The 25,551-nt window shown below is 42.8% G+C and overlaps 1 protein-coding gene across 2 annotated transcripts; it reads left to right on the top strand.

The window, feature by feature from the left end:
• The first annotated feature begins 1,979 nt into the window (after window positions 1-1,979).
• On the top strand, window positions 1,980-24,331 carry CNMD (chondromodulin). Of its 2 annotated transcripts, none has more exons than XM_061629942.1 (7): window positions 1,980-2,243; window positions 4,532-4,672; window positions 6,687-6,827; window positions 10,468-10,581; window positions 17,468-17,621; window positions 18,129-18,337; window positions 23,662-24,331. In XM_061629942.1, exons 1-7 carry the CDS (start codon window positions 2,169-2,171, stop codon window positions 23,878-23,880), a joined length of 1,053 nt encoding a protein of 350 aa, XP_061485926.1. In that variant the 5' UTR covers window positions 1,980-2,168; the 3' UTR covers window positions 23,881-24,331. The 2 variants fall into 2 exon arrangements, with proteins under 2 accessions (XP_061485926.1, XP_061485927.1); XM_061629943.1 differs by lacking the exon at window positions 23,662-24,331 and adding an exon at window positions 19,220-19,816.
• Window positions 24,332-25,551: the final 1,220 nt, after the last annotated feature.

Raw genomic sequence — 25,551 nt, 5'->3', positions numbered from 1 at the left:
CTGAATAATCAACAGGGTAACACACTGACTGACTGAGATGAAATAAAAGGAAGACGGAAGCAATACACTGAAGAACTCTATAAAAGAGAAGCCAGGATGACGGATTCATTCATGGAGGAACTGTATGATAAAGAACCAGAAATTTTAGAATGTGAAGTGAAAGCTGCTCTTAAAATACTTGGAAGAAACAAATCACCAGGAACAGATGGCATACCAATAGAGTTGCTACAAGCTACTGAGACTGAATCTGTCCAAATTTGACAAAAAATTGTCGAGAAATATGGAAAACTAAACAATGGCCCACAGACTGGAAGAGTTCAATATATATCCCAATTCCCAAGAAAGGGGACCCCAGAGAAAGCAATAATTCTCGAACTATTGCCTTAATATCCCATGTAAGTAAAGTAATGCTCAAGATTCTCTAACAAAGGCTCTTATCATATATGGAGCGAGAAATGCCAGACTTCCAAGCTGGATTTAGAAAGGGAAGAGGCACCAGAGATCATATCGCAAACATATGTTGGATAATGGAATGGACCAAGGAATTTCAGAAGGAAATCACCCTGTACTTTACAGATTACAGCAAAGCCTTTGACTGTGTAGATCATGAAAAACGATGGAATGCTTTAAAAGAAATAGGGGTGCCACAGCATCTGATTGTCCTGATGCGCAACCTATACTCTACACAAGAGGCTAATGTAAGGACAGACTATGGAGAAACCAATTGGTTCCCAATCGGAAAGAGTGTGAGGTAGAGGTGTATTTTATCACCCTATTTGTTTAATCTATACGCAGAACATATCATACGAAAAGCAGGATTGGACTATGATGAGAGTGTGAAAATTGGAGGAAGAAATATCAATAATTTAAGATATGCAGGCGATACCATACTGCTAGCAGAAAGCAGTAACAATTTGAAACGAATGCTGATGAAAGTTAAAGAGGAAAGCGCAAAAACAGGACTACAGCTGAACATCAAAAAGACCAAAGTAATGACAACAGAAGATTTATGTAACTTTAAAGTTGACAATGAGTTCATTGAACTTGTCAAGGATTAGCAATACCTCCACACAGTCATTAACCAAAATGGAGACAATAGTCAAGAAATCAGAAGAAGGCTAGCACTGGGAAGGGCAGCTGTGAGAGAACAAAGGTCCTCAAATGCAAAGATGTATCACTGAACACTAAAGTCAGGATCATTCAGACCATGGTATTCCCGATCTCTATGTATGGATGTGAAAGTTGGACAGTGAAAAAAGCAGATAAGAGAAAAATCAACTCCTTTGAAATGTGGTGTTGGAGGGAGCTTTGTGCATACCATGGACTGCAAAAAAAGACAAATAATTGGGTGTTACAACAAATTAAACCAGAACTGTCACTAGAAGCTAAAACGATGAAACTGAGGTTGTCATACTTTGGACACCTAATGAGAAGACACGATTCATTAGAAAAGACCATAATGCTGGGAAAAACAGAAGGGAGTAGAAAAAGAGGAAGGCCAAACAAGAGATGGATTCCATAAAGGAGGCCACAGACCTGAACTTCCAAGATCTGAACAGGGTGGTTCACGACAGATGCTGTTGGAGGTCGCTGATTCATAGGGTTGCCATAAGTCATAATCGACTTCAACGCACATAACAACAAAGCAGAGCCCTATTCCATTCCTCCCTGGACACATCTGAGGAACAATTCTGGGCATTTTAAAAGTTTTTCCCCGCCCTTAGGTAGCTTACACTTGTCCCTCTGTAGTAGCCAATATGCCTTATATTCTGAGGCTGTGCAGCAACTTCACCCTACATGGTGGGGTTTTTTTAGTTTACAAGGGAAAAGGACCCCAAATTCCATTTCTCCCCCTTGTTTTCTCTCAGCGGACAAGGTCGGACCTGGGACTCGTGGTGGCGGGGGCCTGGAGCTGGGGCCATCCTGAGAGAGCGCTGCAGACCTGGAGATTCTCTTGCGGCCAGCGGCGGGCGCTGAAAGGGCTCGTTGTCTCCAAAACGCCGCACAAACACCCACGTGCCTACGCCGCCGCCGCCACGCCCGCCTCGCCAAGGTGCGCCGCCTCGCTCCTTCGTCTCCCGTCCCGTCGGGGCCACAGCAGCCACCCGCAAAGCCTGACCGGAGGCCCTCTCGGAGACGGAGATTGGCAGCTGGCGCCCACAGAAAGGATGGCGGAGAGACTGGAGAAGGTGCCCATTGCTTTGGCCGGGCCGGAGGACGTGGAGCAATCCCCGATGCCCCCAGTGAGTACCTCCCTACTGCCTTCTCATCTTTCCCCACGTGAAACCCCTCCACTTCATCCACCTCCCCTCCTTTCTGCCCCCTCCCCTTACTGGCTCAAACTTTTTCTCTCCCCCCACCCTTTTAAAGATCTGTTCCTACTTTAGGCATACCCAGACGGGCTCCCTAGCAACTGCGGGGGAGGGTCTACTTCAGACCCACAAATAGTGCTGCTTTTGTTAATAAAATCTAGGCATCACTTTTAGCATGTAGCTTGAGTCACCTTCGGCTGAGGCATTGTGTACACGCTCGGCAGTTCCTGTGCAAAGTGCCTCAAGTGAACGTGGCTCTGAACTGCCCAGCATGTGCAAAGTGCCTCAAGCTGAGCATGTGCAGAGAGCAGTTTTTCAAAAAGACAGACAGATGTAAAGGCAGACTTCTTCTAAGTACTGTATGTTCAGAGTGCTCTCCCCTTCTTATAAAATGTAAGGAAATCAGAAAAATACTGAACATACTCTTCTTTTTCTGGCTTTGTCGCCTGTGGATCTGGCAGCGGGCTGGGAGGAGGAAATTGCAGTCATGTGGCACCTCTGATACAAACTCTTAGCTTGCTCCCTGCTAGGATTGGTGCACCTCTTCTCCAAGTACTTTAGTAATAGCTAGTTAACCCAGACAGAGATCCATTGGCATCAGAGTACAAGATCCAGACAGAAGGGTGATTCCTGTCTTTCCCAGGATCTATGCTGATCCTACAGTTGCGCCTATGTTCCATCTATAGGGATTCAGATGTTTCCCCCATTTCCCTCTGGAATGTTCAGCTACAAGCAGGAATAAAAGCACAAGTATGTGGGAAATCCCTAGTTGCTAGTGCAAAGGAAAAGAACTCACTGGAAGAGTTTGTTTGGATCAGAGAACTGGATAACCTGCCTCTGGCGCTGACAAAGGGACTTCTTTGATTTCTTGCTCATTTTGAATTATTTATTTATTTTATACTGTCCCTCATCCAGAAGCATCTCAGGGCAGTGCACAAAAACACATAAAACAATACATACACTCAAACAGGAATGAAACAGTTCTGCAGAGGATTAAAAGGAGAAAAAGCTAACCTACAGTCCTCAACCAAATGCCTGCCTGACAGAATGAATCTTTCATTGCCTTCTAAAGGTCATCACTGAAGGGGACTGTCATATATCCACGGGTGGGGAGTTCCACATCTGGGGCACCACCACAGAGAAGGCCCTGTCCCGTGTCATTATACATCACACCAAGTTTGTTGAGGAGTCTGTCATGCTGAGTGCAGGGCCAACTGGGCAAATATAGAAGGAGGAGGTCTTTTTACTATTTGAGTCCTAAGTTGTTAAGGGAATTGTACACTATTGGCAAAACCTTGAATTGGGCACCGTAGTGAATAGGCAACCAGTGCGCCTCCATTAGGACAGGTGTTATATGTTCCCACTAACCACACTGGATGTCCATGATATTCTGGCAGCTCACATTCCACACAACAATCGCAATCGCAATGAAGACACTATCTCAGAAAAAGTATCCCATTTCCCTGTATACCACAGCATAAGCATGCACCAAGAACCTCTGAAGAAGAAAACTGTGGCGCAGAAAAATGGCTGGCAGGGATAGATTTAAGTTCTCCTTCACAAAGTGTAAGGGAAGTACTACTTCTTTTCCCCATCTTGCCCACAGTCACCCCTTCTTGAAGCCGGTTTTTCCAAGTAAACTGCACAACAGATAGTATGGAAAGCATGCAGGTACTTCTCCAAAGCCATCTGGTAGGTGCTTGACCGAGGTGGGCTATGAATCCAGCATTCAAGGCGTGGAATACATGGAACTTAATGGCTGCCCTCTAGTGCCAAAGTGCCTCTTTTCCCTTAACATTTTGACCCGACAGCCCTACTTGGAGATTAGAAGCGGAGAAGCCAGTGCGCACTAGATGTGTCCTTCCTGGCAAGTGCTTTTGGTATGTAGCGGGGGGGGGGAGTCACAAGTAGCTCCTCTCTTACCACATGTCAAGATGTGCGGGAATAAAACACATCCCTTGCAGGAGGGACAGTAAGTGGAAACTTGATCTCTTCTGATCCTGAGCCCCCTTTTTTTTCTCTCAGTCCTGCATATGCCACATTCTGAATAGACTCTCTGGGCTGCTTGGTAGCTTTCTTGTTGTTTTTCAGTGGGTGGGATGGAATTGTTGGTTACTCACTTCATTTCTGTGTGTCATGCATGTGCCTCTGGCATACCAGAAAACAAGAAGATTGTCCTCCAGGTGGGGAGCTAACTCCTTTGCTCCCCTCTGCTGCAGACTTATTCCTCTGTGATGGCAAAGCCCTCTAGCACAGGGAGGCTGCTCAGGATTGGGGCCATGGTGCTCATCGGTGGAGCCATCCTTCTCCTCTTTGGAAGCGTTGGAGCCTTTTACTGTTGGAAGGTGAATGACAAAGAGGTGAGTGAACAGTGAAGAATTTGTCTTTTGTTTGGATTGGATATATTTCGGCCCAGGCTCTGGCTGTGCCATGATGGAAAGATAACCATCTCTGGCCACAGTCTCTGAAGCCGCCAGTAGAACCCTACACAGGTTTCTCCATGGTTCCGAAAACCATTCACAGAAAGTGGGATTGTGTGCAGGATTTTGTGCTGTTTTTAACAAATAAGGCCAGGTTTCAGACTACTCTGCTTCCATATCCATTTTGGGACCAGATCCATTAAAGCGAGATGCAAAATATGATGCCAGTAACTTTCGGTGTGTGTGAAGAAAATGTTACGATAATCAGCAGTCCTGGAACCAGACTGGAAATTGTTTGCTACCCCCCCCCATTTTTTAAGAGTAGTGAAATATCATTAAAAGACTGGTGATTCAGATTAGAAATTCAAATGAGTAAATGTGTTGATAATAACCAGAACCACAAACCAGAATGCAACAAGAATTTCTGTGGTATATTAGGTGGATCTTGTATTTTAATTATTACTATAGAGTGCAGTGTTGAGAACTAAGCTGCATTTTTAAAAAACTCCAGATCCAAATGTTTCCATTCTGAACACAGAGCCTTCTCTTATTCTGTCAGATTTCACTTATAATTCAGCCAGAAAAGTTTCAACAAGTAACACACACGTTTTCTTCTTGGGAGTTTGCCAAGTTCTTCAGGCATTTTATTTCCTCTCCTTCCAGCATGGAAATTTCTTCTCTCCTGCTCTTTTACGTATGAGAGAAGGTGCTACTGGCAATAAAATTAAAACGTATCTCTGAATGCATCATGCACAATCCAAGCCCTTCCGTTGCTCCCAGTTCCTCCAAGTGTTCCCATTCTCCATCCTAGTCCCAGCATTCCACCTGACAATGAATGGGATCTCTAGAAATGTTTGGATAACTGGATAAAGTAGAAGAGCAAGCAGTAGGTTGTGCAACATAGTGCTGAGTGGCTTGATTAGCGCAAGGATTTCTGCTTGAACAATGGGTCTTTCTCCTTCTGTCCTCCCCCTGCACATCCCCTTAATCTCTTCTAGGATTCCGCCGATCCTCCGGAGCGGATTTGGCGAGGGCAGAAGGCACAGGGAGGGGGAGGAGAGTGGAGGGTGTCCTGTTGTGTTGGTGGTAATCCTTGCGCTGATGGGATGCGTCAGTGGAAGCCTGCCTATTTTAAAAACTGGCATCCACCAGCTTGTCACTCACAGGTGTCTATGACACGTATCCTCCTGATGTTTCAATATATTGTGCCATGTTAGTAAAGGTCATTTAGATGTCCTGCTTTAACTGATCACGTACTCATCAGTCAATATTACAGAAACTAAAACTGTTATGGAGCCCCAGAAGTAGCTCTTTCAACGAAATTTTCCCTCAAACTGTTTTGTGTGGGCAAGTCCTGAAATGGATCCCAAGACTTAGAACACTTGTGTTTCTTTAACTTCTACATTGTGTGAGAGAGTGCTTAGGTGCAAGTGTTTCACAGCCTGAGTCATCTGTGTATCCCATAGACTGATTAAGACTTCAACAGGAGGGTCTGCCATGCCTAGTGGAAATTTCCTGGTCCTCGGATTTCAGCAGGCTCCTGGTGGAAAAGCGGGTTGGGGGGTCGCTCCTGCAGATGGAATGGTTGCAGGAATCTAAATCTCACCAGGAAGTGATGAGACTATGACAATGGAATCCAAGAAAACTCCACATCCAAATCATCTTCTCTCAGCCCAGTCAAGAATATCAAATGAGGCATTAACTCACCATGTGTTTTGGGATGATAACATGTTGAGAGCCATCCTAGATAAGCCAGCTTCAGCATGGATGTTGAGATCTTCTAGAACAACTAGCTTATGGTCTTTTAAACCGGATCTGAAACCTCCTCTGACACATCAGGCAGAGATAGTGTTAGCCTATCCTGTTGAATTGCATCACAGTAAAACGGCATGCTAATCTGTGCTAGTTAGATAGGTTTAAACTAAAGTCATCTTTTTTTTAAAAAAAATTCCAGGTTTACAATGTTCACTACACAATGAGTATAAACGGGAAGGTACAAGAGGGGACAATGGAAATAGATGCTGGGAACAACCTGGAGACCTTTAAAACTGGAAGTGGTGGGGAAGAGGCTATTGAAGTTCATGATTTTCAGATTGTAAGTATGGTCGGCTGAATACACACACACACACACACACACATCCAAAGAAAGGATGCAGGGGGGAAAAAAGAGAGGAACTTTCAGATGGACAAGGAAGTGATTTATTAGGCCCAATTTTCATTTCAAATGAGGATTCAGGCCTGGTTTTGGCACTGATACCAGGTGTGATGGCATATGTTGGAAGAGAGATGGGGGAGTGTGTCCCTGATTATTCTCCTTGACCTCTTGATGACTTTTGATACTACTGGCCATGGTATTCTTCTGGAGAGACTGTCCAATTAGGGATTCAGGAGGCATTGTTTTGCAATGGTTCTGCTACTGGGATGGTCATCTTCAGAAAGTGGTACTTGGGGGCTGCTGTTTAGCCCCATGGAGCCTCCAATGTGGGGTTCCTCAGAGTTCCATTTTATCCCCAAGGCTATTTAACATCTACATGAAACTGCTGACTGAGGTCATCCAGAGTTTTGGAGTGTGCTGTCATAATATGTTGATGACACACAACTCCACTTCTCCTTTCTTTACAGCTCAAGCAGGTGTGGTGGTGGATGTACTGGATCGGTGCCTGGCCTCAGTAATGGACTGAATGAGAGCCAGCAAACTGAAGGTCAATCCAGATAAGACTGATACATTGTTGTTGGGGTGGTTCCTCTGTCCAGATGAGTAGAATACATTGTGTTCTGGACGGGGTTGTAATCGTCTTGAAGAAGCAGGTACATAGCTTCAGAGTACTCTTGGATCCAGCACTGTCACTGGAGGTGCAAGTGGCCTTAGTGGCACTGAGTGCCTTCTGCCAACTTTGGTTGGTAGCCAAAGTGCTGGCTTTGACATTGTACAGCTCAGAACGTACACCTAAGAGACTGCCTTTTCCCCATATGATCTTGCCAGGACCCTGAGATAGTAGCAGTGCCGTAACTAGGCAGGTACAACAGGTGCACAGGCACAGGGCCCAGGACCAAGGGGACCCTGAAATGGATTTGCTGAAATGAAAATTATTTATAAACAATTGTTATATCGTATTTGTTTTATTATTATTTTCCCCCAAAAAAATAATTAAGGGGCCCAAAAATAAAACCTTGCACAGGGCACATGAAAAGCTAGTTACGCTACTGGATAGTAGTCTGAGGCCCTTCTCTGTGTGGCACATTCAAGGGATCTGGAGGATGGTAACAAGAAAATCAGCCGTCTCTGTAGTAGCCCCCCCCCTTTTATGGAATGCTCTCCCCACCCCTGCACCAACATTGTTATTGTTTCAGCTCCAGGCAAAGATTTTTCTTTTTCCAGGGCATTTGGACAGCGCCAATTATATGATTATATTGTTAGATGTGTTTTTAATATGTTTATGTGATTTTAAGTTTGTATTTTTTTCTTGATTGACTTTTTTTAGTGGGAAGCAGTACATAAATCTGATAAACCTAACGTGTTTTGACTAAGGTCTTTTTCAGGAACAGTTTTAAAGGCAACAAACAGAACTTCACCCAAGCTTGCTCTGAACCCCTATAAGGATTCCATTAGTCAACTAAAGATGTATACACGTAACTGTGATTAACAAAGCAGAGGTTTTTATATTACTAGCAAAATATTTTGGCTTTCACCTTCATCAGCTGCTAACATACAAATGCTGTTACCAAGGTGACAGTTATAGAGCTTTGTGGATGGAATGCTCAGAGGGGCTTCATTTGCAGAAGCTAAGTAGTGGTGGTACTGTCCTCCAGGTTCAGGCCATGTGGCGGCAATGTGTCCAGAGAGTATATCCAGAAGTTCTCCCTCTTAGTCAGTGCTGCTGGATCTGTTGGCATCTCTATAGCTGTCATAGATAAATCCAGCAGGCTGTGGCCCTCAGTGTTAAAATGTTTTGCAACTGGTTGCTCTACTTTTTTAGTCAAAATTCTGAAGCATGTGTGTCGGTTAGTTGTAGTTTTTCCGATGTATTGGATATGACATCCTTTTTTTTGCATTTGATGACATAAATTATATTGCAGGACCTGCAGGTGATGTTCTGTTTGATGTAATATGTTTTGCCTGTCCTAGTGCTTTTGAAAGCAGCTGTCTCCATGAGGTACACACAGGTGAGACAGCATTTATTTATTTATTTGTTAAATTTTTATACCGCCCCACTAGCATAGGTCTCTGGGCGGTGTACAACAGAAAGTATATACAATAAAATCACATAAATCGGTACAAAAACATATATATAAAAATCCACAAATCTAAAACCAAATTGAACATATTAAACTAAAATGCCTGAGCAAAGAGAAAGGTTTTAACTTGGCGCCAAAAAGATAGCAATGTTGGCGCCAAGCACACCTCAATGGGAAGACTATTCCACAATTCAGGGGCCACCACTGAGAAGGCCCTGGTTCTGGTAACCATCCTCCAAGCCTCTCTATAAGTCGGAACTTGGAGGAGGGCCTTCGATGTTGAACGTAGTGTACGGGCAGGTTCATATCGGGAGAGGCGTTCCAGGAGGTATTGTGGTCCCAGGAGGTATTGTCATTTGGCGTGACAAGGATAAGATCCAGGATTGCTGATAGGTGGCTTAAACACAGCTCTCACTAATAGTCTTCGTAAATTAGGAGGCTGGTGAAATGCTACAACAGGAGGCTTGTTGATGGCTCCAGCAAGACATTCAGAGTTTGCTAGCAATGGGCAGCTCTCCCTGATTGCTAGGAGATAGGAGATGCTGGATAGAAATCTACCACAAATGGAATCCATTGTTCTTTGAAACCTTGTTATGATGGAGGAGGCTTTCTCTGGACAGAATGGAGGCTCAGTGAATGTTGCAACTGATTATATTTATTTATTTATTTATTAAATTTATACCCCGCCTTATGGCCAAAAGGCCCCCAGGGCGGCTTACAAAAAACATGAACATAACAATACATCAATAGAACATAATACATCAATAAAATAATACAATTCTCAAAATTAAATAGCAGTTCTCAAAATTAAATAACAAATAACATTATTAAAATGAATGGCTCTTGGGAGTAGCATGCTAACTTTTTTTAAAACTTGAAATCAGTGCTTATATGTGGAGAGAATCATTATATCCTCACATATAATCATTACCTCCACATGTAATCAATTGAAACATCCACCGATAGCAATCAGAGAGAGCTACCCATTGCCAGGTTAGGGACGGCTGGTTAGGAAGGCTGTTCTAGATTCTAAGCCCTTTGCGTAGGGATCTGTCTTTTTCTTTGTAAACTGACGTGAACATGAGTGGTGCGATGTAAATAATAACCCTCTGGTGATAGTAAAGCACTTTAGAAATGCAGTATCTGGGTAACTCGCTTTTAAGTCTTTGAAGGAAGGGATTATTATTATTTAATTGTTGTGCTTCCCTCTTCTCAGTTGCTTGATGAGTTGCCATATTGGATGTGCAGAAAGGTTCTTCTCCCTCTTTCTGTGGAGGAAAGGAAAGCAAAATGGGGATGCACATCATGCTGCAACTGTATAGGTGTGTTCCAGCCAGGAGGTAAATTATAAAGAGCCCAGCGCTTGGTGTATTTGTGAGTGTCTACAAGCAGCCAGCTGCTTGCTTCTCTTGCCTTGTATGTTAAAAGCACTTCTGTGTCTTGTAGCAGTCAGATGGCACCTCAACACTTGTAGTAATAACCAAGGCCTTTTTTTCTAGGGCATAAGTGGAATCCGTTTTGCAGGAGGAGAGAAATGCTACATTAAAGCCCAAGCGAAAACTCGCATCCCTGAAGCCAATGCAATGACAAAAGAGAGCCTCTCTTTTGATCTGGTAGGTATTCACGAAAAATACATGTATGTATGTGTACTGCCTTCAAGTCGATTCCGACTTATGGCGACCTTATAAATAGGGTTTTCATGAGGCTGAGAGGCAGTGACTGGCCCAAGGTCACTCAGTGAGCTTCATGCTATGTGGGGATTCGAACCCTGGTCTCCCAGGTGGTAGTCCAACACCTTAACCACTACACCACACTGGCTGTCACAAAAAATATACTTACACTTAAAACACAGCTATTTTTAATTGCTTTGCGAAGTGTAAATAAAGGGTTTGTGACAGGAAACGTGGAGATAGAGGCCCTATAGAACTTGCTTGTAGCAGCAGGGACACTGAGGAGCCCCTAAAGCAGCTGGAGATGTTTGGGCTGCTCTTTAAGAAGAAACCAAGCCTTGCCAACTCCTCTTCACTTTTTTGCTGAGTCCTGTTGCTGCTTCTCCTACCCAGACTAGGCCTGGTTTTCTTCAGCAGCAGCATCTTCCAGGGTAAGTGATCAGTGAAAGGCTGCAGCAGCCAAGTGATCCTCAGGCCTGATACTTACAAATGGCCCTCACAACTCTGTAACAGTGTATGGGAAGGGGCTCCAGCTGTTCTCTTGGCATCTCAGCTTCTGCCTGGTAGCATGGGGAACTGGGCTGGCAAGTGGGCAGAGGACACTTTACTAAGTCAACCCACAGCTAAAGCATGCAGCCTGGGCCCATTTACCCTACCCCTCTGTGCCTCACATTGCTTGGCTTGGCAGTAAGGCTGGCATTGAAGCAGTAGCAGTGTGTCTGTGTGGGAGGTCACGGCCCTCTCATGAATACGGGGAAAAAACCTGATCTCACTTTGGTGAGCCCCTTGTTGGTGTCTGAGTCGGGGCATTTGTTTCACCACCCCAGTCCTTAGCACCAGCTATGCTACTCTTGACGCGGGGAGGCAAAAAGACAATGCAGACAATTACTTTGGATCTTGAAATGGATTGCCACGGAAATGGAAACAGTTTATTAAATGATATAATTAAGCTCTCTTAAAAACTATGTTTAGTTTAGTATGGGTATGTTTTAAGTTGGATTCCTGCGTTGAACAGGGGGTTGGACTTGATGGCCTTCCCTTCCAACTGTATGATTCTATGAATCAGTTGTTCTAATTGTAATATCTGATTAAACCTTTCTATCAAGTAATTTTCCTGGTTACTCTTTTGAGTCCCCAAATGGAACCTTACTCTGGACACATTGCCAAGTAAGATGTGAAACTTAGAATGCATTACACATTTAATGACAGCTAAGGTAGTAACAATTTCCTTGCTGGATCAGACCAAGAATCCATCTGGGCTCAAGCCCAGCCACCCTCCTGCCAGGTAGAACAAATACCCTTTACTCCAAAGTAGTTCTGCCAGCATACACATGAATAACCCTTAGTGTGAGTCAATAGTCAATTCAGACCTGCAGTTTTACACTTATGAAGGACAGGCCTTTTTATAGTGCTTCCATTTTAATTCTTTGAAACCTTGTTGGCATATAAATGGTCAGAGGCACATAAGCTAGGCCAGTCCAGGCTAAGCCAAGAAGGTTAACCAATTCCTGAGTCTCAGATCAAAGTACGTTTATTTAAGAATCAAGACGGAGGATTCAGAAATGGGAAGTTGCTTTTTAAAAGAAAATAAAACACGGAATTAACTAGCTAGCCTTTACAAATCAGGAAACCTAAAATAGAACAACTCACATTTTAAAGCAGCTTATGGGCAGAGTGAATGGAGACCTGACCTCTGTTTCCACGGGTGAGTAGTCAGTCTTCAGCTCTCTGCTAGTAGCATGAAGAACAAAGACAATTTGGCATTCAAAGGTACAGTAGGGCCCCGCTTACCGGCTCTCCGCTTACCGGCATTCCGCTAATGTGGCGGCTTTCCTTCCCTCTTTAAAAGCAGATTTTGCCGCTTTTGCGGCATTTTCACATCATTTTCATGCAACGCACCCCATCAAAGTCAATGGGGTTCCGCCTTACGGTGATTTCCGCTTTATGGTGGGGGTCCGGAACGGAACCTACTGTATTTCTATGGAGAGTGGAGAACGCTCCAAGAGGAGGTGGAATTCAGGCATTCTAGTAAGAGAGCCTGAAGTGACCAGGCATCTTTCAGGTGTTTCTTGCATATAGTTAACAATTGGCTGAGTCGTGTGTAGAGAGAAGGGGTTAAGTGTCCAGGGAAAAATGTTTTCTAAGCTATTGCATGAAAACAAATCAGCATTTTGGATTGAAAACTGCTAGCCACTCTAAATTCGTGATGCCATTGGAATATTATGTCCGGTCTGGGGCGCCATATTCTAAGAAAGCTATGGGGGGGGGAGTGCACAAATAACTTTGGCACATAAGCTATGTGAGAAAAGTGTAATGGTCTGTGTTTGCCTGAGAGAAAAGGTGGGAGGGAGGGGGAGAAAAAGTTTTCCTCAAATGCGCTGAAGTATTCAATAGCTGCCTTGCTGACAATGGAAAAGCCCTTGCAACTTGAAGGCACATAACAACAACAACAAACCTCCCCCAAGGGAAATGGGTAGAGCATCAGAGGCTTCTTTGGAATTCACTGGCTAAACATCAGTTAGAGATGGTTTAAATTTTAGAGAATTGTTCCCCAGAATATGAGGTTAGATTTTATCACCCCCAAGATCCATTTTATGATGCTGTGAAAGATTTGGTTCGAACTGGATACAGTTTCCAGTTCCACGCTAATATGATGGCTCTGATTAAAAGCCTTGTTCAGGAAAAGCAATTATATTGACCAAAAGCTTGAAGTGCAAGTTAAGAAGAGCCTTCGTTTTGAAGTTACCCTATAGGTTTATTTAATATTCATCTTCAAAGCAATGTAGGAAAATGGCACTGATTGAACTAGAAACTTTAAAGAATCCAAATATTGTCTTTTTACACAAGAGAGCTGTTATTCCTTAGCAGTGCTGCAGGGGGAAAAGCACTAAAATGGAAGCAAAGGAGAAAACTTGGATTGCTGTTTGAGACCAGCTTCAGTACTTCACTAAATCAATTTTATTTAGCCAGGTTGTTTGCACAATGTCATCATTGATCTTGTAACTGGCTCCTATGCTCTCTAGTTAGTGATATTTTAAAATACTTCATTTTTTCCCTTTTTACCATTTTTATTTCATTTTTCTTTTAAATAATTTGTGAAAGCTTTTTAGAAATAAAAATAACCGGATGGTTGGCGGTGGGGAAACAAGTAAACCCAGAAAACCAAATTACCACAAACCACAAATTCCTTTCTGATTTTTGCAAACACTAGTTTCATTGGCCATTATATATTCAATATTTGCTCTAATTAAATGTGAACCGGGACATTTATGGCATAATCTTGTTTTTTTGCTGTAAGTGCAAAAATTACCATAATGCAATGCTAAAATTGCATAGTTAGTTAGAAGTCATGAAATGAGAAACTTTTAATGTTTCAACAATGGCATTAAGGTGACTGACTTACCCAACCTTATCCATTTGCTCTTTCAAACAACAGTACAGTACTAGGCAACACATCAGAGAGCGGGGGGAAGGGGGGAGGGAGGGAGAGAAGGGAAGCCTAAAATGTGAGGAAGAGAAAAATGGGATAAGGCAGGTCATTACAAACTGAGATGCAGAATTTTTCTATCGGTTGACTTGAATATTTGTAACCATGGAGTCAATTCTGAATAAACAATATTCCAAAATACTGGAGCTGTTATCAAATGAAATAATTTTTAGTTGGTTGATTGCTTAACTGCAAGGCAGGTGATTGATCAGTTGATTGATTAACACTGCAATCCCATGGCTCCTGGGAGGGTGTCCCAGGGGCCATAGAATAGATTGGCTATCCCTTTCCAGCATTTGAAACAAAACTCCAGCATCGGAGAGTGAGATCCAGTGTCAGATTCCACCCATCTCCCATCCACTGCCTTGACCCAATTGATGTCGGAGCTGATATTGGAAGAGCCAAAAAGAAGCTGTGATGGAGGAGGACTAGATATCAGTTTGGATCCAAAGCTGTCCTCGTCTGCTGGCATGCCCCCAAAGTGGGGAGAAATGTAAAGCTGCCCAGCAGGAGCATGTCTGAATATCTCCCTCCCTCTGTTTCCAAGGGAAAGGAAATCACCCAAAAAGTGAAACAAAAAAAAAATTTAAACTAGGAATTAAAGAGTATTCTTCCGCCCTCATTTTCACCACCAGCTGGCTCAAGCTCAGCAGGGCACCGAATGTAGCAGTTGAACTGCCTTCAGGACTAATTTGACCCCCTTTCATATTTTATTTTTCAGTCTCCGTTGCAGTATCACATGTGCCAGATTCAATCTAGCCTTGAAAAACAACCCACAGTGCTTTTTATCTGCAGCCTGTCACTTAACATTTGTCCTCACAGCTTCAGGTTGATTCCACCAAGCAATCTACCAATCAGATTTAAAGCTTGAGCACTAATAAGAGACATTTTGTTCTCAGGATCGTAGAGCTAATCTTCTATCTTACAAAAGTAGTTTTGCTGCTTCCCCCGCTGTGGTTGCTTCCCACACCATTCTGATAATGTAGGAATCTTGTGGGAGTGGCGAGGTCATGTAGGAATAATCTCAACAGTGCCCCCCCCATCCAATCTCTGATGGTTCTTCTCAAGTCTTTCCACAAGTCCTATGTGGCTTCTCCAGCCCTGAGTTGCTAAAGCGACACAGCACAGGAAGCGGACAAGGGGAACAAGCAGCAATGCCACTCCCATAACATAGGAACCTGCCCTTGGTCATGTTGGCACATGAGTGTTACCAATAATCCCTTTAATTAAAATGGCTGGGAAGAATTTAAAGAAGAAAGAGGTCAGGCTTGTCACCTGGTGTGAGACATCTTCCTTTCTATTATCCACAGGGTTATTTTTCTTGGAGTAGGGTCTGTCACGGTCACTGTCACTGTCACTGCCATAGCCAAGCGTGTCAACTGTAAACATCTTTCCCATTCTACTTTCCAATATATTTGGAGTTCTTTTGGCATTGTGTGGTCTTTGGAGGCACTTCTTTGCTTACTCTTCAACCTTTCAATAACATCCTTGAGAACTATATGTTCCTACAGTGCCCCTGCTTACTCAGCTTAAGCTTTTATGTAGCACTTATGTGACTGATGTGTTCATGCACATGGTACAGACACACATCTTACATATGTGTTCACAGAAGTTGGGGAATTACCAATACTCTGCTTGTGGATCTTTCCTCATAACAGTGGTGCACATACAGATAGGATTGTATTGGTTATGAATTCTTTACTTGCTTTAGGGAATTTATTACTGACCAAAGGAACTGATATTAATGTGTTGCTCCAGAGAGCTAGCATTAACCACACAATTGTTGCAATTGTAATATAATTTCCAAAATAATAGTATTTAGGGATATCAGCAAGTCAATATGCAATTATTTAGAAGCAGTGACAACAGCTTTTGCAGTTTTGAAATGCCACTACAGAAATATTCACAGTAGAAAGTAATACTTTAAACAGGTTAATCCACCCAAATGTTGCCTGGGCCATATGCTTACTTACTATGGCAGATATTGCGGGGAAAGACTTGAAGCAGAGAGTCACCTAATACGGAGTTATGAAACAGAATCTTAGAGACTTGGATTGGTTATGCAGGGGGCAGAAGAGAAAAGGTCACATCCAAAGTAGCCATTTTTCCCATTTCACAAGAGCTAGATGTGGGCGAGATCATGGTAATCAGGAAAATGAAAAGGAGTAACAAAGTTGAGATACTGTCCCATAGAAGAGAGAAACTGCATGAGGAAAAGGCTTGGTGGAGCACAAAGGACACAGGTGGAGAGTTTCCTGGGACAGCCTAAGCCATACAGTCTAGGTCTCGTCCCACAGGCCTGAAGTCAAGCCATCAGGGTGTTTCCGCTCCTGAAATCTTGTTCTAATAAGGTGACATTGCTCTTGCTGAAAGAGAGGCAAGCTTGGACCTCTTTGGAAATGTAAAAAAATGTACTTAGTTCAGTGAAATGGGGGTTGCTGGCTGGCTGGCTCCCATCCATTCACAAGGAGTGATGAATGGCCAAATTAAAAGATTTGGTGGCATTGGGTCCTGGAGGGATCAATTTAGACAACCTGGATGTGCTTGGATCAGTGCTGGCTTGCAGTATAGGGAATTTCACTAATGTACCACAGTGATGCTCTCATTGTTCAGAGCAAAGCCAAAATTCACTCAGTTCTGGGGCACGTACAGAGTTCTAGCTGAACTGAGCTGCTCAATAATACTCCATCCTGAGATTTTTAATGTCTAGAAATACTGTGTCCATTATTTTAGACATAATAGCAACATTCTATTAGGTTTGTTATTCACTGTAAAATGTGAGGTACTTTGAGGAGAAAATATACCATCCGTATCACATGCTAAGTAGTACTACTGGGGCGAGAGAAGCACATAACCAACAACCTCCTAATGCATACAGGATTCTTGGTGTGATATGTGTGAATTGGTTTTTCATCTTGCAGGATATTATGATGGTGTCATGGTGGCACATAAAATCTTGCACAACAAGTTAACTTCTTAGTTACTGTGGCCACACTACCCGTTGGTGATGAAATATAGAGTAGCCACAAGTGCTGTTTTATTGCCCCTGAGGGTATCATGGATCCATAAACAGTTAATAATGACAGCATTCTGATAAGAAAATGTATTTTAATGTATTTTTTTAAAGTGTAACCAATTTCAGTCTTTCTTTTAATAAGACCAGCTCCCACCAGGTAATCTGAAATGGAAGTGAAATCGAAAATAATGAAAGTAACCTGAAATGTTCTTTCTTTGCTGAATCCTTAGCTATTATTAGCACCTAACTGCATATGCGCCACACGGCACACCTCTTGTCAGTCAAACTAACGGTAGCTTTATTTATTTTTTACTCTCCATTTACAGGAAGATGAAATTATGCCAGCTAAATTTGATGAAAATTCTCTTGTGTGGGTTTCTGCAGACCAGCCTATAAAGAACAATAATTTCCTGAGTCCCAAAATTTTAGAGCTCTGTGGAGATCTGCAGATATTCTGGCTTCGGCCGTCCTATCCTGAAGGTACTTTTGTATTTCATAGAGTGCCTCCAGTTCTCTCACATTCTAGACTTAAGCCACCTGTAACCATCTAAATTCAATGCATTCCATGTAGGATTGACCCAAGTGCAGGGGGTGGGAGCATCTGCAGCACTGAGTAGGCTTGAATGGACCCTAGTGCAAGACCCCTTACAAGGAAGTGTATTTCCCTTATAGTGAATCGTACCACTTGACTGTCTAGCCCAGTATTATCTACTCAGACAGATGTCCTAATGTGGAAAGGTTACAACATTTGGAACTTTTTAGCTTAGAGAAAAGGCAACTATTTTTCTGCTGTCATAAGGATATGGACTAGACTCTTGAGCCATTGTTTTGAGATGTGGCCATTGGTTGGATGCACCCCCTGTGTAAAGAACTCTCTCATACATTGCAGGACACGGAAATTAATGCATTTTAGCCTGTTGGATTCTTTAAACTAATATTTAGTAGAATCTGTTTAAATGAGCCATATACCCTAATGTCTGTCTGTAGTTGGGCAAAGAAGAAAGAGAGGCGCTACTAGGAAAGCACGCCAGAGTCAGTCAAACTTTGATCTGGACCAGTTTGCTGCTGCTGCTGAAGAGGTAAATACTAGGCCTCGCACCAACCAACGGGCTCAGGAGCGTCAACGTCTGTCTAATGTTACCCGGCTTTCTGGGCAAGACATCAGGCCAACCTTCAATCCAGATAATCCTTACCATGTGAGTATTGGTCGGCAATGGAATACCTCTGCAGTCTTGGTCAATGGTCATCTCTCTACCCAGGGGCAGCACCAGGCATGACTGGGCACTAGACTGTCTCGAGCCTGTGGCACTCACCCATGAGTCCAACCTACCTCTCATGTTGGACATTAGCCCCTTAGGGAAACATTGATCTTGGTTGATGGTACGTATGCGCACACAGTACACGTGGCATTCACAGGGATGGGAGAGGTTGGTTGGGCATATGTGCTGGCTTATTGAAGCCCATGCTGTCTGTATTGTGGGGTGCCTGGGAGCTCCCTGTCTGCGATCCGCAGTAGGGTCAGGTTCCGATGCTGCTGTGGAAAGGAAGCGCTACCCTTTAGGGGCCCCTCTGGGCCACAGAGGCCCTCGGCCAGGGCCCGACCTGGCCGCCCTCTAGCAGCGGCCCTGTTACACCCTTCCACAAAACTTCCCCTTCCTCTCTTGGCCTCTGTAGGCTCCTTTTCATCAGCACCTGTAACTATCATGTTCCTTGATCTCCTGGTACTGGCAAAGCAAAACATTTGAGGGAGCAGCCAGTCATTCACCATATTAGGTGATTTCAGATTTCTACTCTGTGTAGGGTCCTGGCAGGATCATATGGAGAAAGGCAGTCCCCTTTATTTCAGATGAAAAGTGTGGCCTTTGCATGTAGGATATTTGCTTCAGATGAACACTTGCTTATTGTAGGCAAAAGGCTAATATCTTTTTTTTTTAAGGAATGGCTTCTACTTAATAGCATCCACTAATTCTCCTGTGCAAAATTACTGCACATAAACATGCAAGAGTTGGTTCTTATCTGTCTCATTTTTCAGCCTACTAATTTGAGCCTGCTGAATTCTATTTTCCTTCTGTTTGTAGATTTTCTCTTCCATCTAGTCCAGCCCTTTTAAAGGGTTCATCAAGAGGGAAAGCTCCAAGAATAAGTAGAGAACAAAAACATCTCAGAAGCAGATTTAGAATCAGCTTTATTCAAAATAGACACATTGGCTGAAAAATGCCAACACATTTTTGTGGCCCAAGATGTGTTGGGCTTTTTTGGGCTCATTTGGCTGCTTAGAAAAAAATCTGTATTTACAGCTGCATCCAGATGATTCTTGGTACTGTACCTTCAACTTATTATCCAATAGATCAAGGCTTCATGATAAATAACAAAATTAGCATTTTTTAAAACCCTCATAGTATATTTCTGGAAGCAGCAAGAGGAAAGGGAAATCCAGGTTGCCTGCAAGATCACTCAAGAAACAACTTTTACGTTAGCCGTGTCCAGGCTTTACTCACTGCCATATCAGACAACACAGGAGCAAGGAGTAGGGCCATACTGAGTAGCCCTAAAGCAGATGTTGCATGCCTCTTCTCATCAACTGAACGATCAGAGTTGCACATTCCATGGAAGTTCTTCACACTTACAAATATACACAGGAAGACACCCTTAATGCAGACATTTATGCCGTACATGCAGACATCAGGAGCTGGGCTACTTGGCATGGCCCCACTCTTGCTCCGTGTTGTTCATAGGAGTGAAGAATGTCCAAACAGGGCATTCTATTGTGTATCTATCATGTTTGTGTCTTGCCCTTTATCGAAGGAGCCCAGACAGTGTACATGGGGTTATCCCATTTTATCCGTACAATAGCCCTGTGAGCTGAATTAGGCTGGATGCATGTGACTAGTCCAAGGTCACCCAGCAACATGCATGACCAAGTGAGGATTTGAACCCAGATGTCCCTAATTGTGTTCAGTACACCACACTGGCACTCGATATTACCGTTTTTATTAATGAAATTGAAAAGGACCAAATGGCCATCTACCGTTTTTATTAATGAAATTGAAAAGGACCAAATGGCCATCTACTCTAAGCCCTGCCCAGACAGTATTAGTTAACCCATAATATCTTTGAGCAAAGGATATTGGAGTGATGTTTCAAATGTCTAACACAGGTTTCTAATGAATGGCGTAAAAAGTTCCCTGCCATCACTTTGTAAGCAGAATTTCTGGCCAGGAATCTGCAGTAGTTTCAATTTTGCAGTCTCCTTCTGAAATCTCACAGATCACAAATGGTCAGACTTCCCAGATTATACCAAGATCCAGTAATATGAAAAACCAAAATCTAATAGCTGACCAGGATGGATGAGATGTTCACTGCAGAACTAGATCATGTTCAAGTTGTTGGAGCAAAGAGGCAATCAAGTTGAGCTAGCTGGAATGTTGATCTGCAGCTCGTCAGCAATTTCAGGGGTGACACGCTGGTTTGGATTGGACATCACTAGACAGGAAGGCACAAGGTTATCCAATGTTCATGCACGAGCAATGGGGCCACTGAATTGAGTAGAGGTGAAACACATTCAGGGAATTCAGTACTTGGTAGAGTGGGCATTCAGTCATTCACGTGTGAGAGGCTGAAGTCTTACTGCAGACTTATTTTCCACAGAAAGCTGTTGGCAAAAAGCAACTATGCCAGTTACTATTATCACCCTGTTCAGTAATCTAAAGTTAATCTCAGTGGTATCAGTTTAATAGAAGGTACCAGATGAAAATTAGTGCATTGCATTTTCTATTATTAATTATCAGATAACTGAAATTACTTGACTGATGAAAAAATATAGTCAGCAAGTGAAAAGCCAGCCTGCTTATCATAACATGTGACTCATGCTGCTTTCTCTACATAGCTTTTTTAACTGCTCTTATTTTTTGAAGAAAGTTTATTAATTTAAATAAAGACCAAACATGAACACACACCAAGAAAAGAAAAGCCAATAACATAACATTGGAAGCTTCCTTATACCGCGTCAGACTATTGGTCCATCTCACTCAGTGCTGTCTGCTCTAGCTGGCAAAGAAACACAGGCCCGCTATTTCCACGGCACTCTAGATTTTGAATACTATTCATGTCTTGAATATCCTCTCCCTCCCTGGGAAATGGGCAACGTGAACAATAATGTCCCTAGGCAAGGTATTAGCAGGCAGGCTCATTCCTCCCAAGGTTCAGTGAGCCTGCTCCATGTCAGAATCAGCCAGCTGCAAGTCTGGGCAACAGCTATTAATCCATGCAACAAGAAATCACCCTGTCCAACGACCTTTTACACCTTGAATTGGAGTGTTCTGATGATGGTCTTTGTGTTCCCGCTCTTTCACTTTAAGTTATAATTCTCTAATCAACATCAGCTTCTATCCATTTTCTTCTGATGCCTTAAGCCAGGCTCCATGGCATTGTCCATCATGGAAGCAACATCAGTCACTTTTGAATTCTAGCAAACCATCCTCAATGAATGGCATCAACTACCCCAGTTACTGCCTTAGAACCTGGAGGTGCTGCCTGTGCTCTTTCGGATGTCAGAGGAAGCCCCAGTTTTGGTGGTCTTTTTCCTGGGCCATTCCTTATACTGCTATTGCCATCTGCATCTGTGGACTCCAAAGAGTTCAGATAAACTTCAGACAAGTGAAAGTTGCCCTCCCTGCCTCTGTCTCCTGTTCTCTCCTCATCCATTTTCTGTCAGTTTCACTATAATTGTTGTTCTGCTAATCTTGCCCCAAGGACAGGAAAGCAAAAGATTTACAGGTCCATCTTGGCTGTTCACCACGCCACACCCACTCTGCTTCTCTTTTAAAATGAAACGCTAACAACATTTTTAAAATATTTTATTGATTCCTTAAAAACTAGGACTAATCAGTTTGCTGAAACACAAAGCAAAAATGCAGCTGTCAGTTCTACATGTCTTCATGCTTTGTCTGAGTGATGAAAGAGATAAAGGCGGAAATAATCCCCTGCCTGCGGGCTTCCTCTGACCTGGCAATGCCTCCTTTCTCCTGAGTGCTTAGGGATGGGCAGCTACTAGCCCTCCAGATGATATTGGACTCCAACTCCCAACTGCCCCCATCAGCATGGCCAATGGCAAGGGATGATGGGAGATGGTGTACAGCAATATCTAAAGAAGCCGAGTTACCCATTAGACCATTCTCTCTTAGAATACACTGTGGGTGTGGGTGTGTTGGAAGGGGAGGGGGAGAAGAGGCGAAAGGCTGATACCTGCCCAAAAAAGGATACACAGATACCTTGTCAGGCTGCCAAGGAATACCCATCTCTCCACCTGCAAACGAGCAAGTAGAAAAATACTCTTACCCAGAAATAAGGTGAGACTTCCTAAGTTCTGTCTTCAATTTTTCCAGAATAGAAGGGAAATACAATAATATTTGTATTTGTAATCATACAAGTTCTATTTATCCATGGAATGGCAGGCCATTTACAGGATCACGTGCCACAGAAAAGCGAATAATTGTGTCAAATTATAGTGATAAAAATTAGATGCCCGATGAACTCTTTCCATGTTGTTATCGTAATGTCTCTCTTCTCGTCTTAGGGTAAGTAGATCCTATGATGCTATAAGATTCTGCATGGGCTGCTGAGGCCCCTTAGAAGATGTGCAAAGTGCTGTCATCTATAGTCATTTTGACATATTGAAGTCCCATTTTTGTATGCCCATACTTCTGAACCAGCACTAGGGGACATGTTAACAATGATTTTGGAATTCTAGGAGTACTGCTGCAGAAATCCAGAAGTCCTTACTATCAAGATAAATTGCTCCTGCTCAGGAGCTGTTGAGAACACCTGCATGTTGTAACATGTCTGATTTATATGTGCACCCATACAGAGATATCTACTTGTGACGCCAATAGACGCATGCTTTTTAACATCTTGGGCCTAGAATTACAGTGCATCATAGGGATGTTGCCTTTTATATTAAGAAGAGGGAAACCACCAATAGAACACAGACCATATACAGATTATTACAAAACAAAGTGGTTAGAATGTATGAAGGCAACTACAGCTGTATATCTACAGGCTATTCAGACAGCTTTGGACAAAAACCCGGAGCAGAGTTGCAACCCCACAGACCTCGAAGCCACCGGTCTCCACTGATTTTAGTAACAGTCAAACAGATCTTTGATGCCCAGATTGCTTGTTCAAGGCCTGTTCCCCAACCACCATACTATAATTTCACTACCGAGAAATTACCCCAGTAGTCGGACTTCTTTCCTGTCACCCAACTTCCCCCCTTAAAAGTTTATCAAAAGAATGAAGCTGAATGTCTGAAAGCAAGTAAATAAACCCCAAATCATGTCCAGCATTAAACTTCTAAAGATCAAGCCATCATCTAGAGGGCAGTTACACCCACTCTTAAACCCACTTTAAGAGCAACTAATTCTGTGGATTATGGCTATAGCTTGTCTTTTGTTTTAATAATGACAGATACAGTACATGATGCAATGTACCACTGAAAAACTGCTTGTACTTTAAATTTCAGCAGCTAGAAGGGGGTGAAGTTATGACCTTTGACCCACGGCTAGATCATGAGGGAGTCTGCTGTATCGAATGCAGGAGGAGCTACACACATTGCCAGCGGATCTGTGAACCTCTCCTGGGCTACTACCCGTGGCCTTACAATTACCAAGGCTGCTGGTCGGCTTGTCGACTTATAATGCCTTGCAGCTGGTGGGTGGCCCGCATCTTGGGCATTGTTTGAAGTAGAGGGCAGCGTGTGAAGCAGTCCTGGACAACCAAACAGAAGTGGGATATACCTCCAAAGTCCCTGACCAGAGAATCATGAATCTCTCTATGTTAAATTATCCCAGAAAAATGACATCAGCTGGTATAAAGTTAAAACCTCCAGTTAATATTTTATTAGCTTTACGGATACAGAGTTGAAACTTGGAAGGCTTCTTGAAAACCATAACCTCCTGCTGAAAGGGAACATTAAAAAACAAATGTTTTCAGTCCAGAGCCAGATTACCTCTTTTCCTTTATGAATAAGGTTTTCCAATAAAAAAAGCTCATTAAGAAATTGAAATTCAGCATCTCCTACCCAAGCCTTCTGTTATAAAATAGATGTTGTCTAATTAGATTATTAGCTAGACCTATGCTTTTGGGAGTAACTTTCAACCAATGTAGAGCGTGACAAATAAATCATAAGTGAAGCTGCTATCCGTTATTATTCATATAGAACCACTGGATCATTATGAAGCTGTTACCAATTACAGCATACTTTTCTCACTGAACTGCTGCTGAAGGGGAAGGTCTGGGCCAAATAACAGAAGCACTGACATAATCCAAAGTCTTTGGTTGTTGCATGGAGTGGGCCCAATGAAGACAATCAAAATCTCTTCAGGAGATCAGCACATCAGAGTAGCCCAAGCTACTTGTGTAGTTGGTGCTTTGTTGTTGCTAGCAAGTGTCCACTTTGTAAGATTCTTTAGTGGGAAATTGATTTTAACAAAAATTAACAGCCTCCAGGTGCATTACAATTGTGGAAACGTATTTCTACTGTGTGCAGTAGTGTAGTGGCAAATTCAGAAGTGCAGGGTCCCTTCATGATAATCACAGCCACGCCCCCTCCCATCTTTTTTTACCGTTAGGCAAAGAATGAGACCCTTGTTAATGTTGTGGAAATATGTAAATGCAGAGATTTCCAGCAGTTGGAGCTGCGTATGTGCCAGTGTGTGTACTTACCTAAGTAGCAGGCTTTTACCCTGCATTTAAATCAATAAGACTTAAGACTTAGTAAAATAAGAAAACCTAAATTATTTATAGAAATACATAGTAGATAGGAAAGGCATACCTAGTTCTAACTAACTTGGAGGTGCAACACCCAGGTTTGGGAGTTGCCCTCATGGCTCAGGAGAAAGAGCAAAGACAAAGATGTCTCCTCTCTTGGACAGTCAAAGAAAAAAGACGGAGGGGCAGGTCAGTTTCCCTGACAATTCCTGGCAATTCATTTATTCATTTATATCCCACCCTTCCTCCTAGAAGGAGCCATGGATGGCAAACCAAAACAGTACAAACATATTTGGAACATATTTTAAAACGCCCCCAAAACATCAAAAAATAAATCTTTAAAATGTCTTTTTAAAAAAACCTAAAAACAATTCCAGCAAGGATGCAGACTGGAACAAGGTCTTGTGTTCATTAGTTAAAGCTGCAGACAAGAATTAGGGAAAATTCATACTAGAATGTAACAGGATTTTTAAAAAACCACAGATTGCTGCAGAATCCTAGAGAACTGAATCTAAGCTTGGAAAAAATCAGAAACAGAGCTGAAATTGATAGATCCACCCTACAACAGGCTCATACATTTGTCTTCCTTTCTCCCCTTGTGCAGTGAGGACTTCTACAGAGTTCAGCTTTGCTTTCAAAGAAT

The sequence above is a fragment of the Rhineura floridana genome, chromosome 5 (genome assembly GCF_030035675.1).
Source record: "Rhineura floridana isolate rRhiFlo1 chromosome 5, rRhiFlo1.hap2, whole genome shotgun sequence".
Lineage (NCBI taxonomy): Eukaryota > Metazoa > Chordata > Lepidosauria > Squamata > Rhineuridae > Rhineura > Rhineura floridana.
The sequence above is the reverse complement of the archived record's forward strand: the minus strand, read 5'-3'. Positions and strand labels throughout refer to the sequence as shown.

Excerpts from the sequence above, each read along its gene's own strand:
- CNMD (XM_061629942.1), top strand. The coding sequence starts at position 2,169 with ATGGCGGAGAGACTGGAGAAGGTGCCCATTGCTTTGGCCGGGCCGGAG. Across the intron at positions 10,582-17,467 it reads AGAGCCTCTCTTTTGATCTG|GAAGATGAAATTATGCCAGC; the intron begins GTAGGTATTCAC and ends CTCCATTTACAG. Across the intron at positions 18,338-23,661 it reads ATCCAGATAATCCTTACCAT|CAGCTAGAAGGGGGTGAAGT; the intron begins GTGAGTATTGGT and ends TTTAAATTTCAG.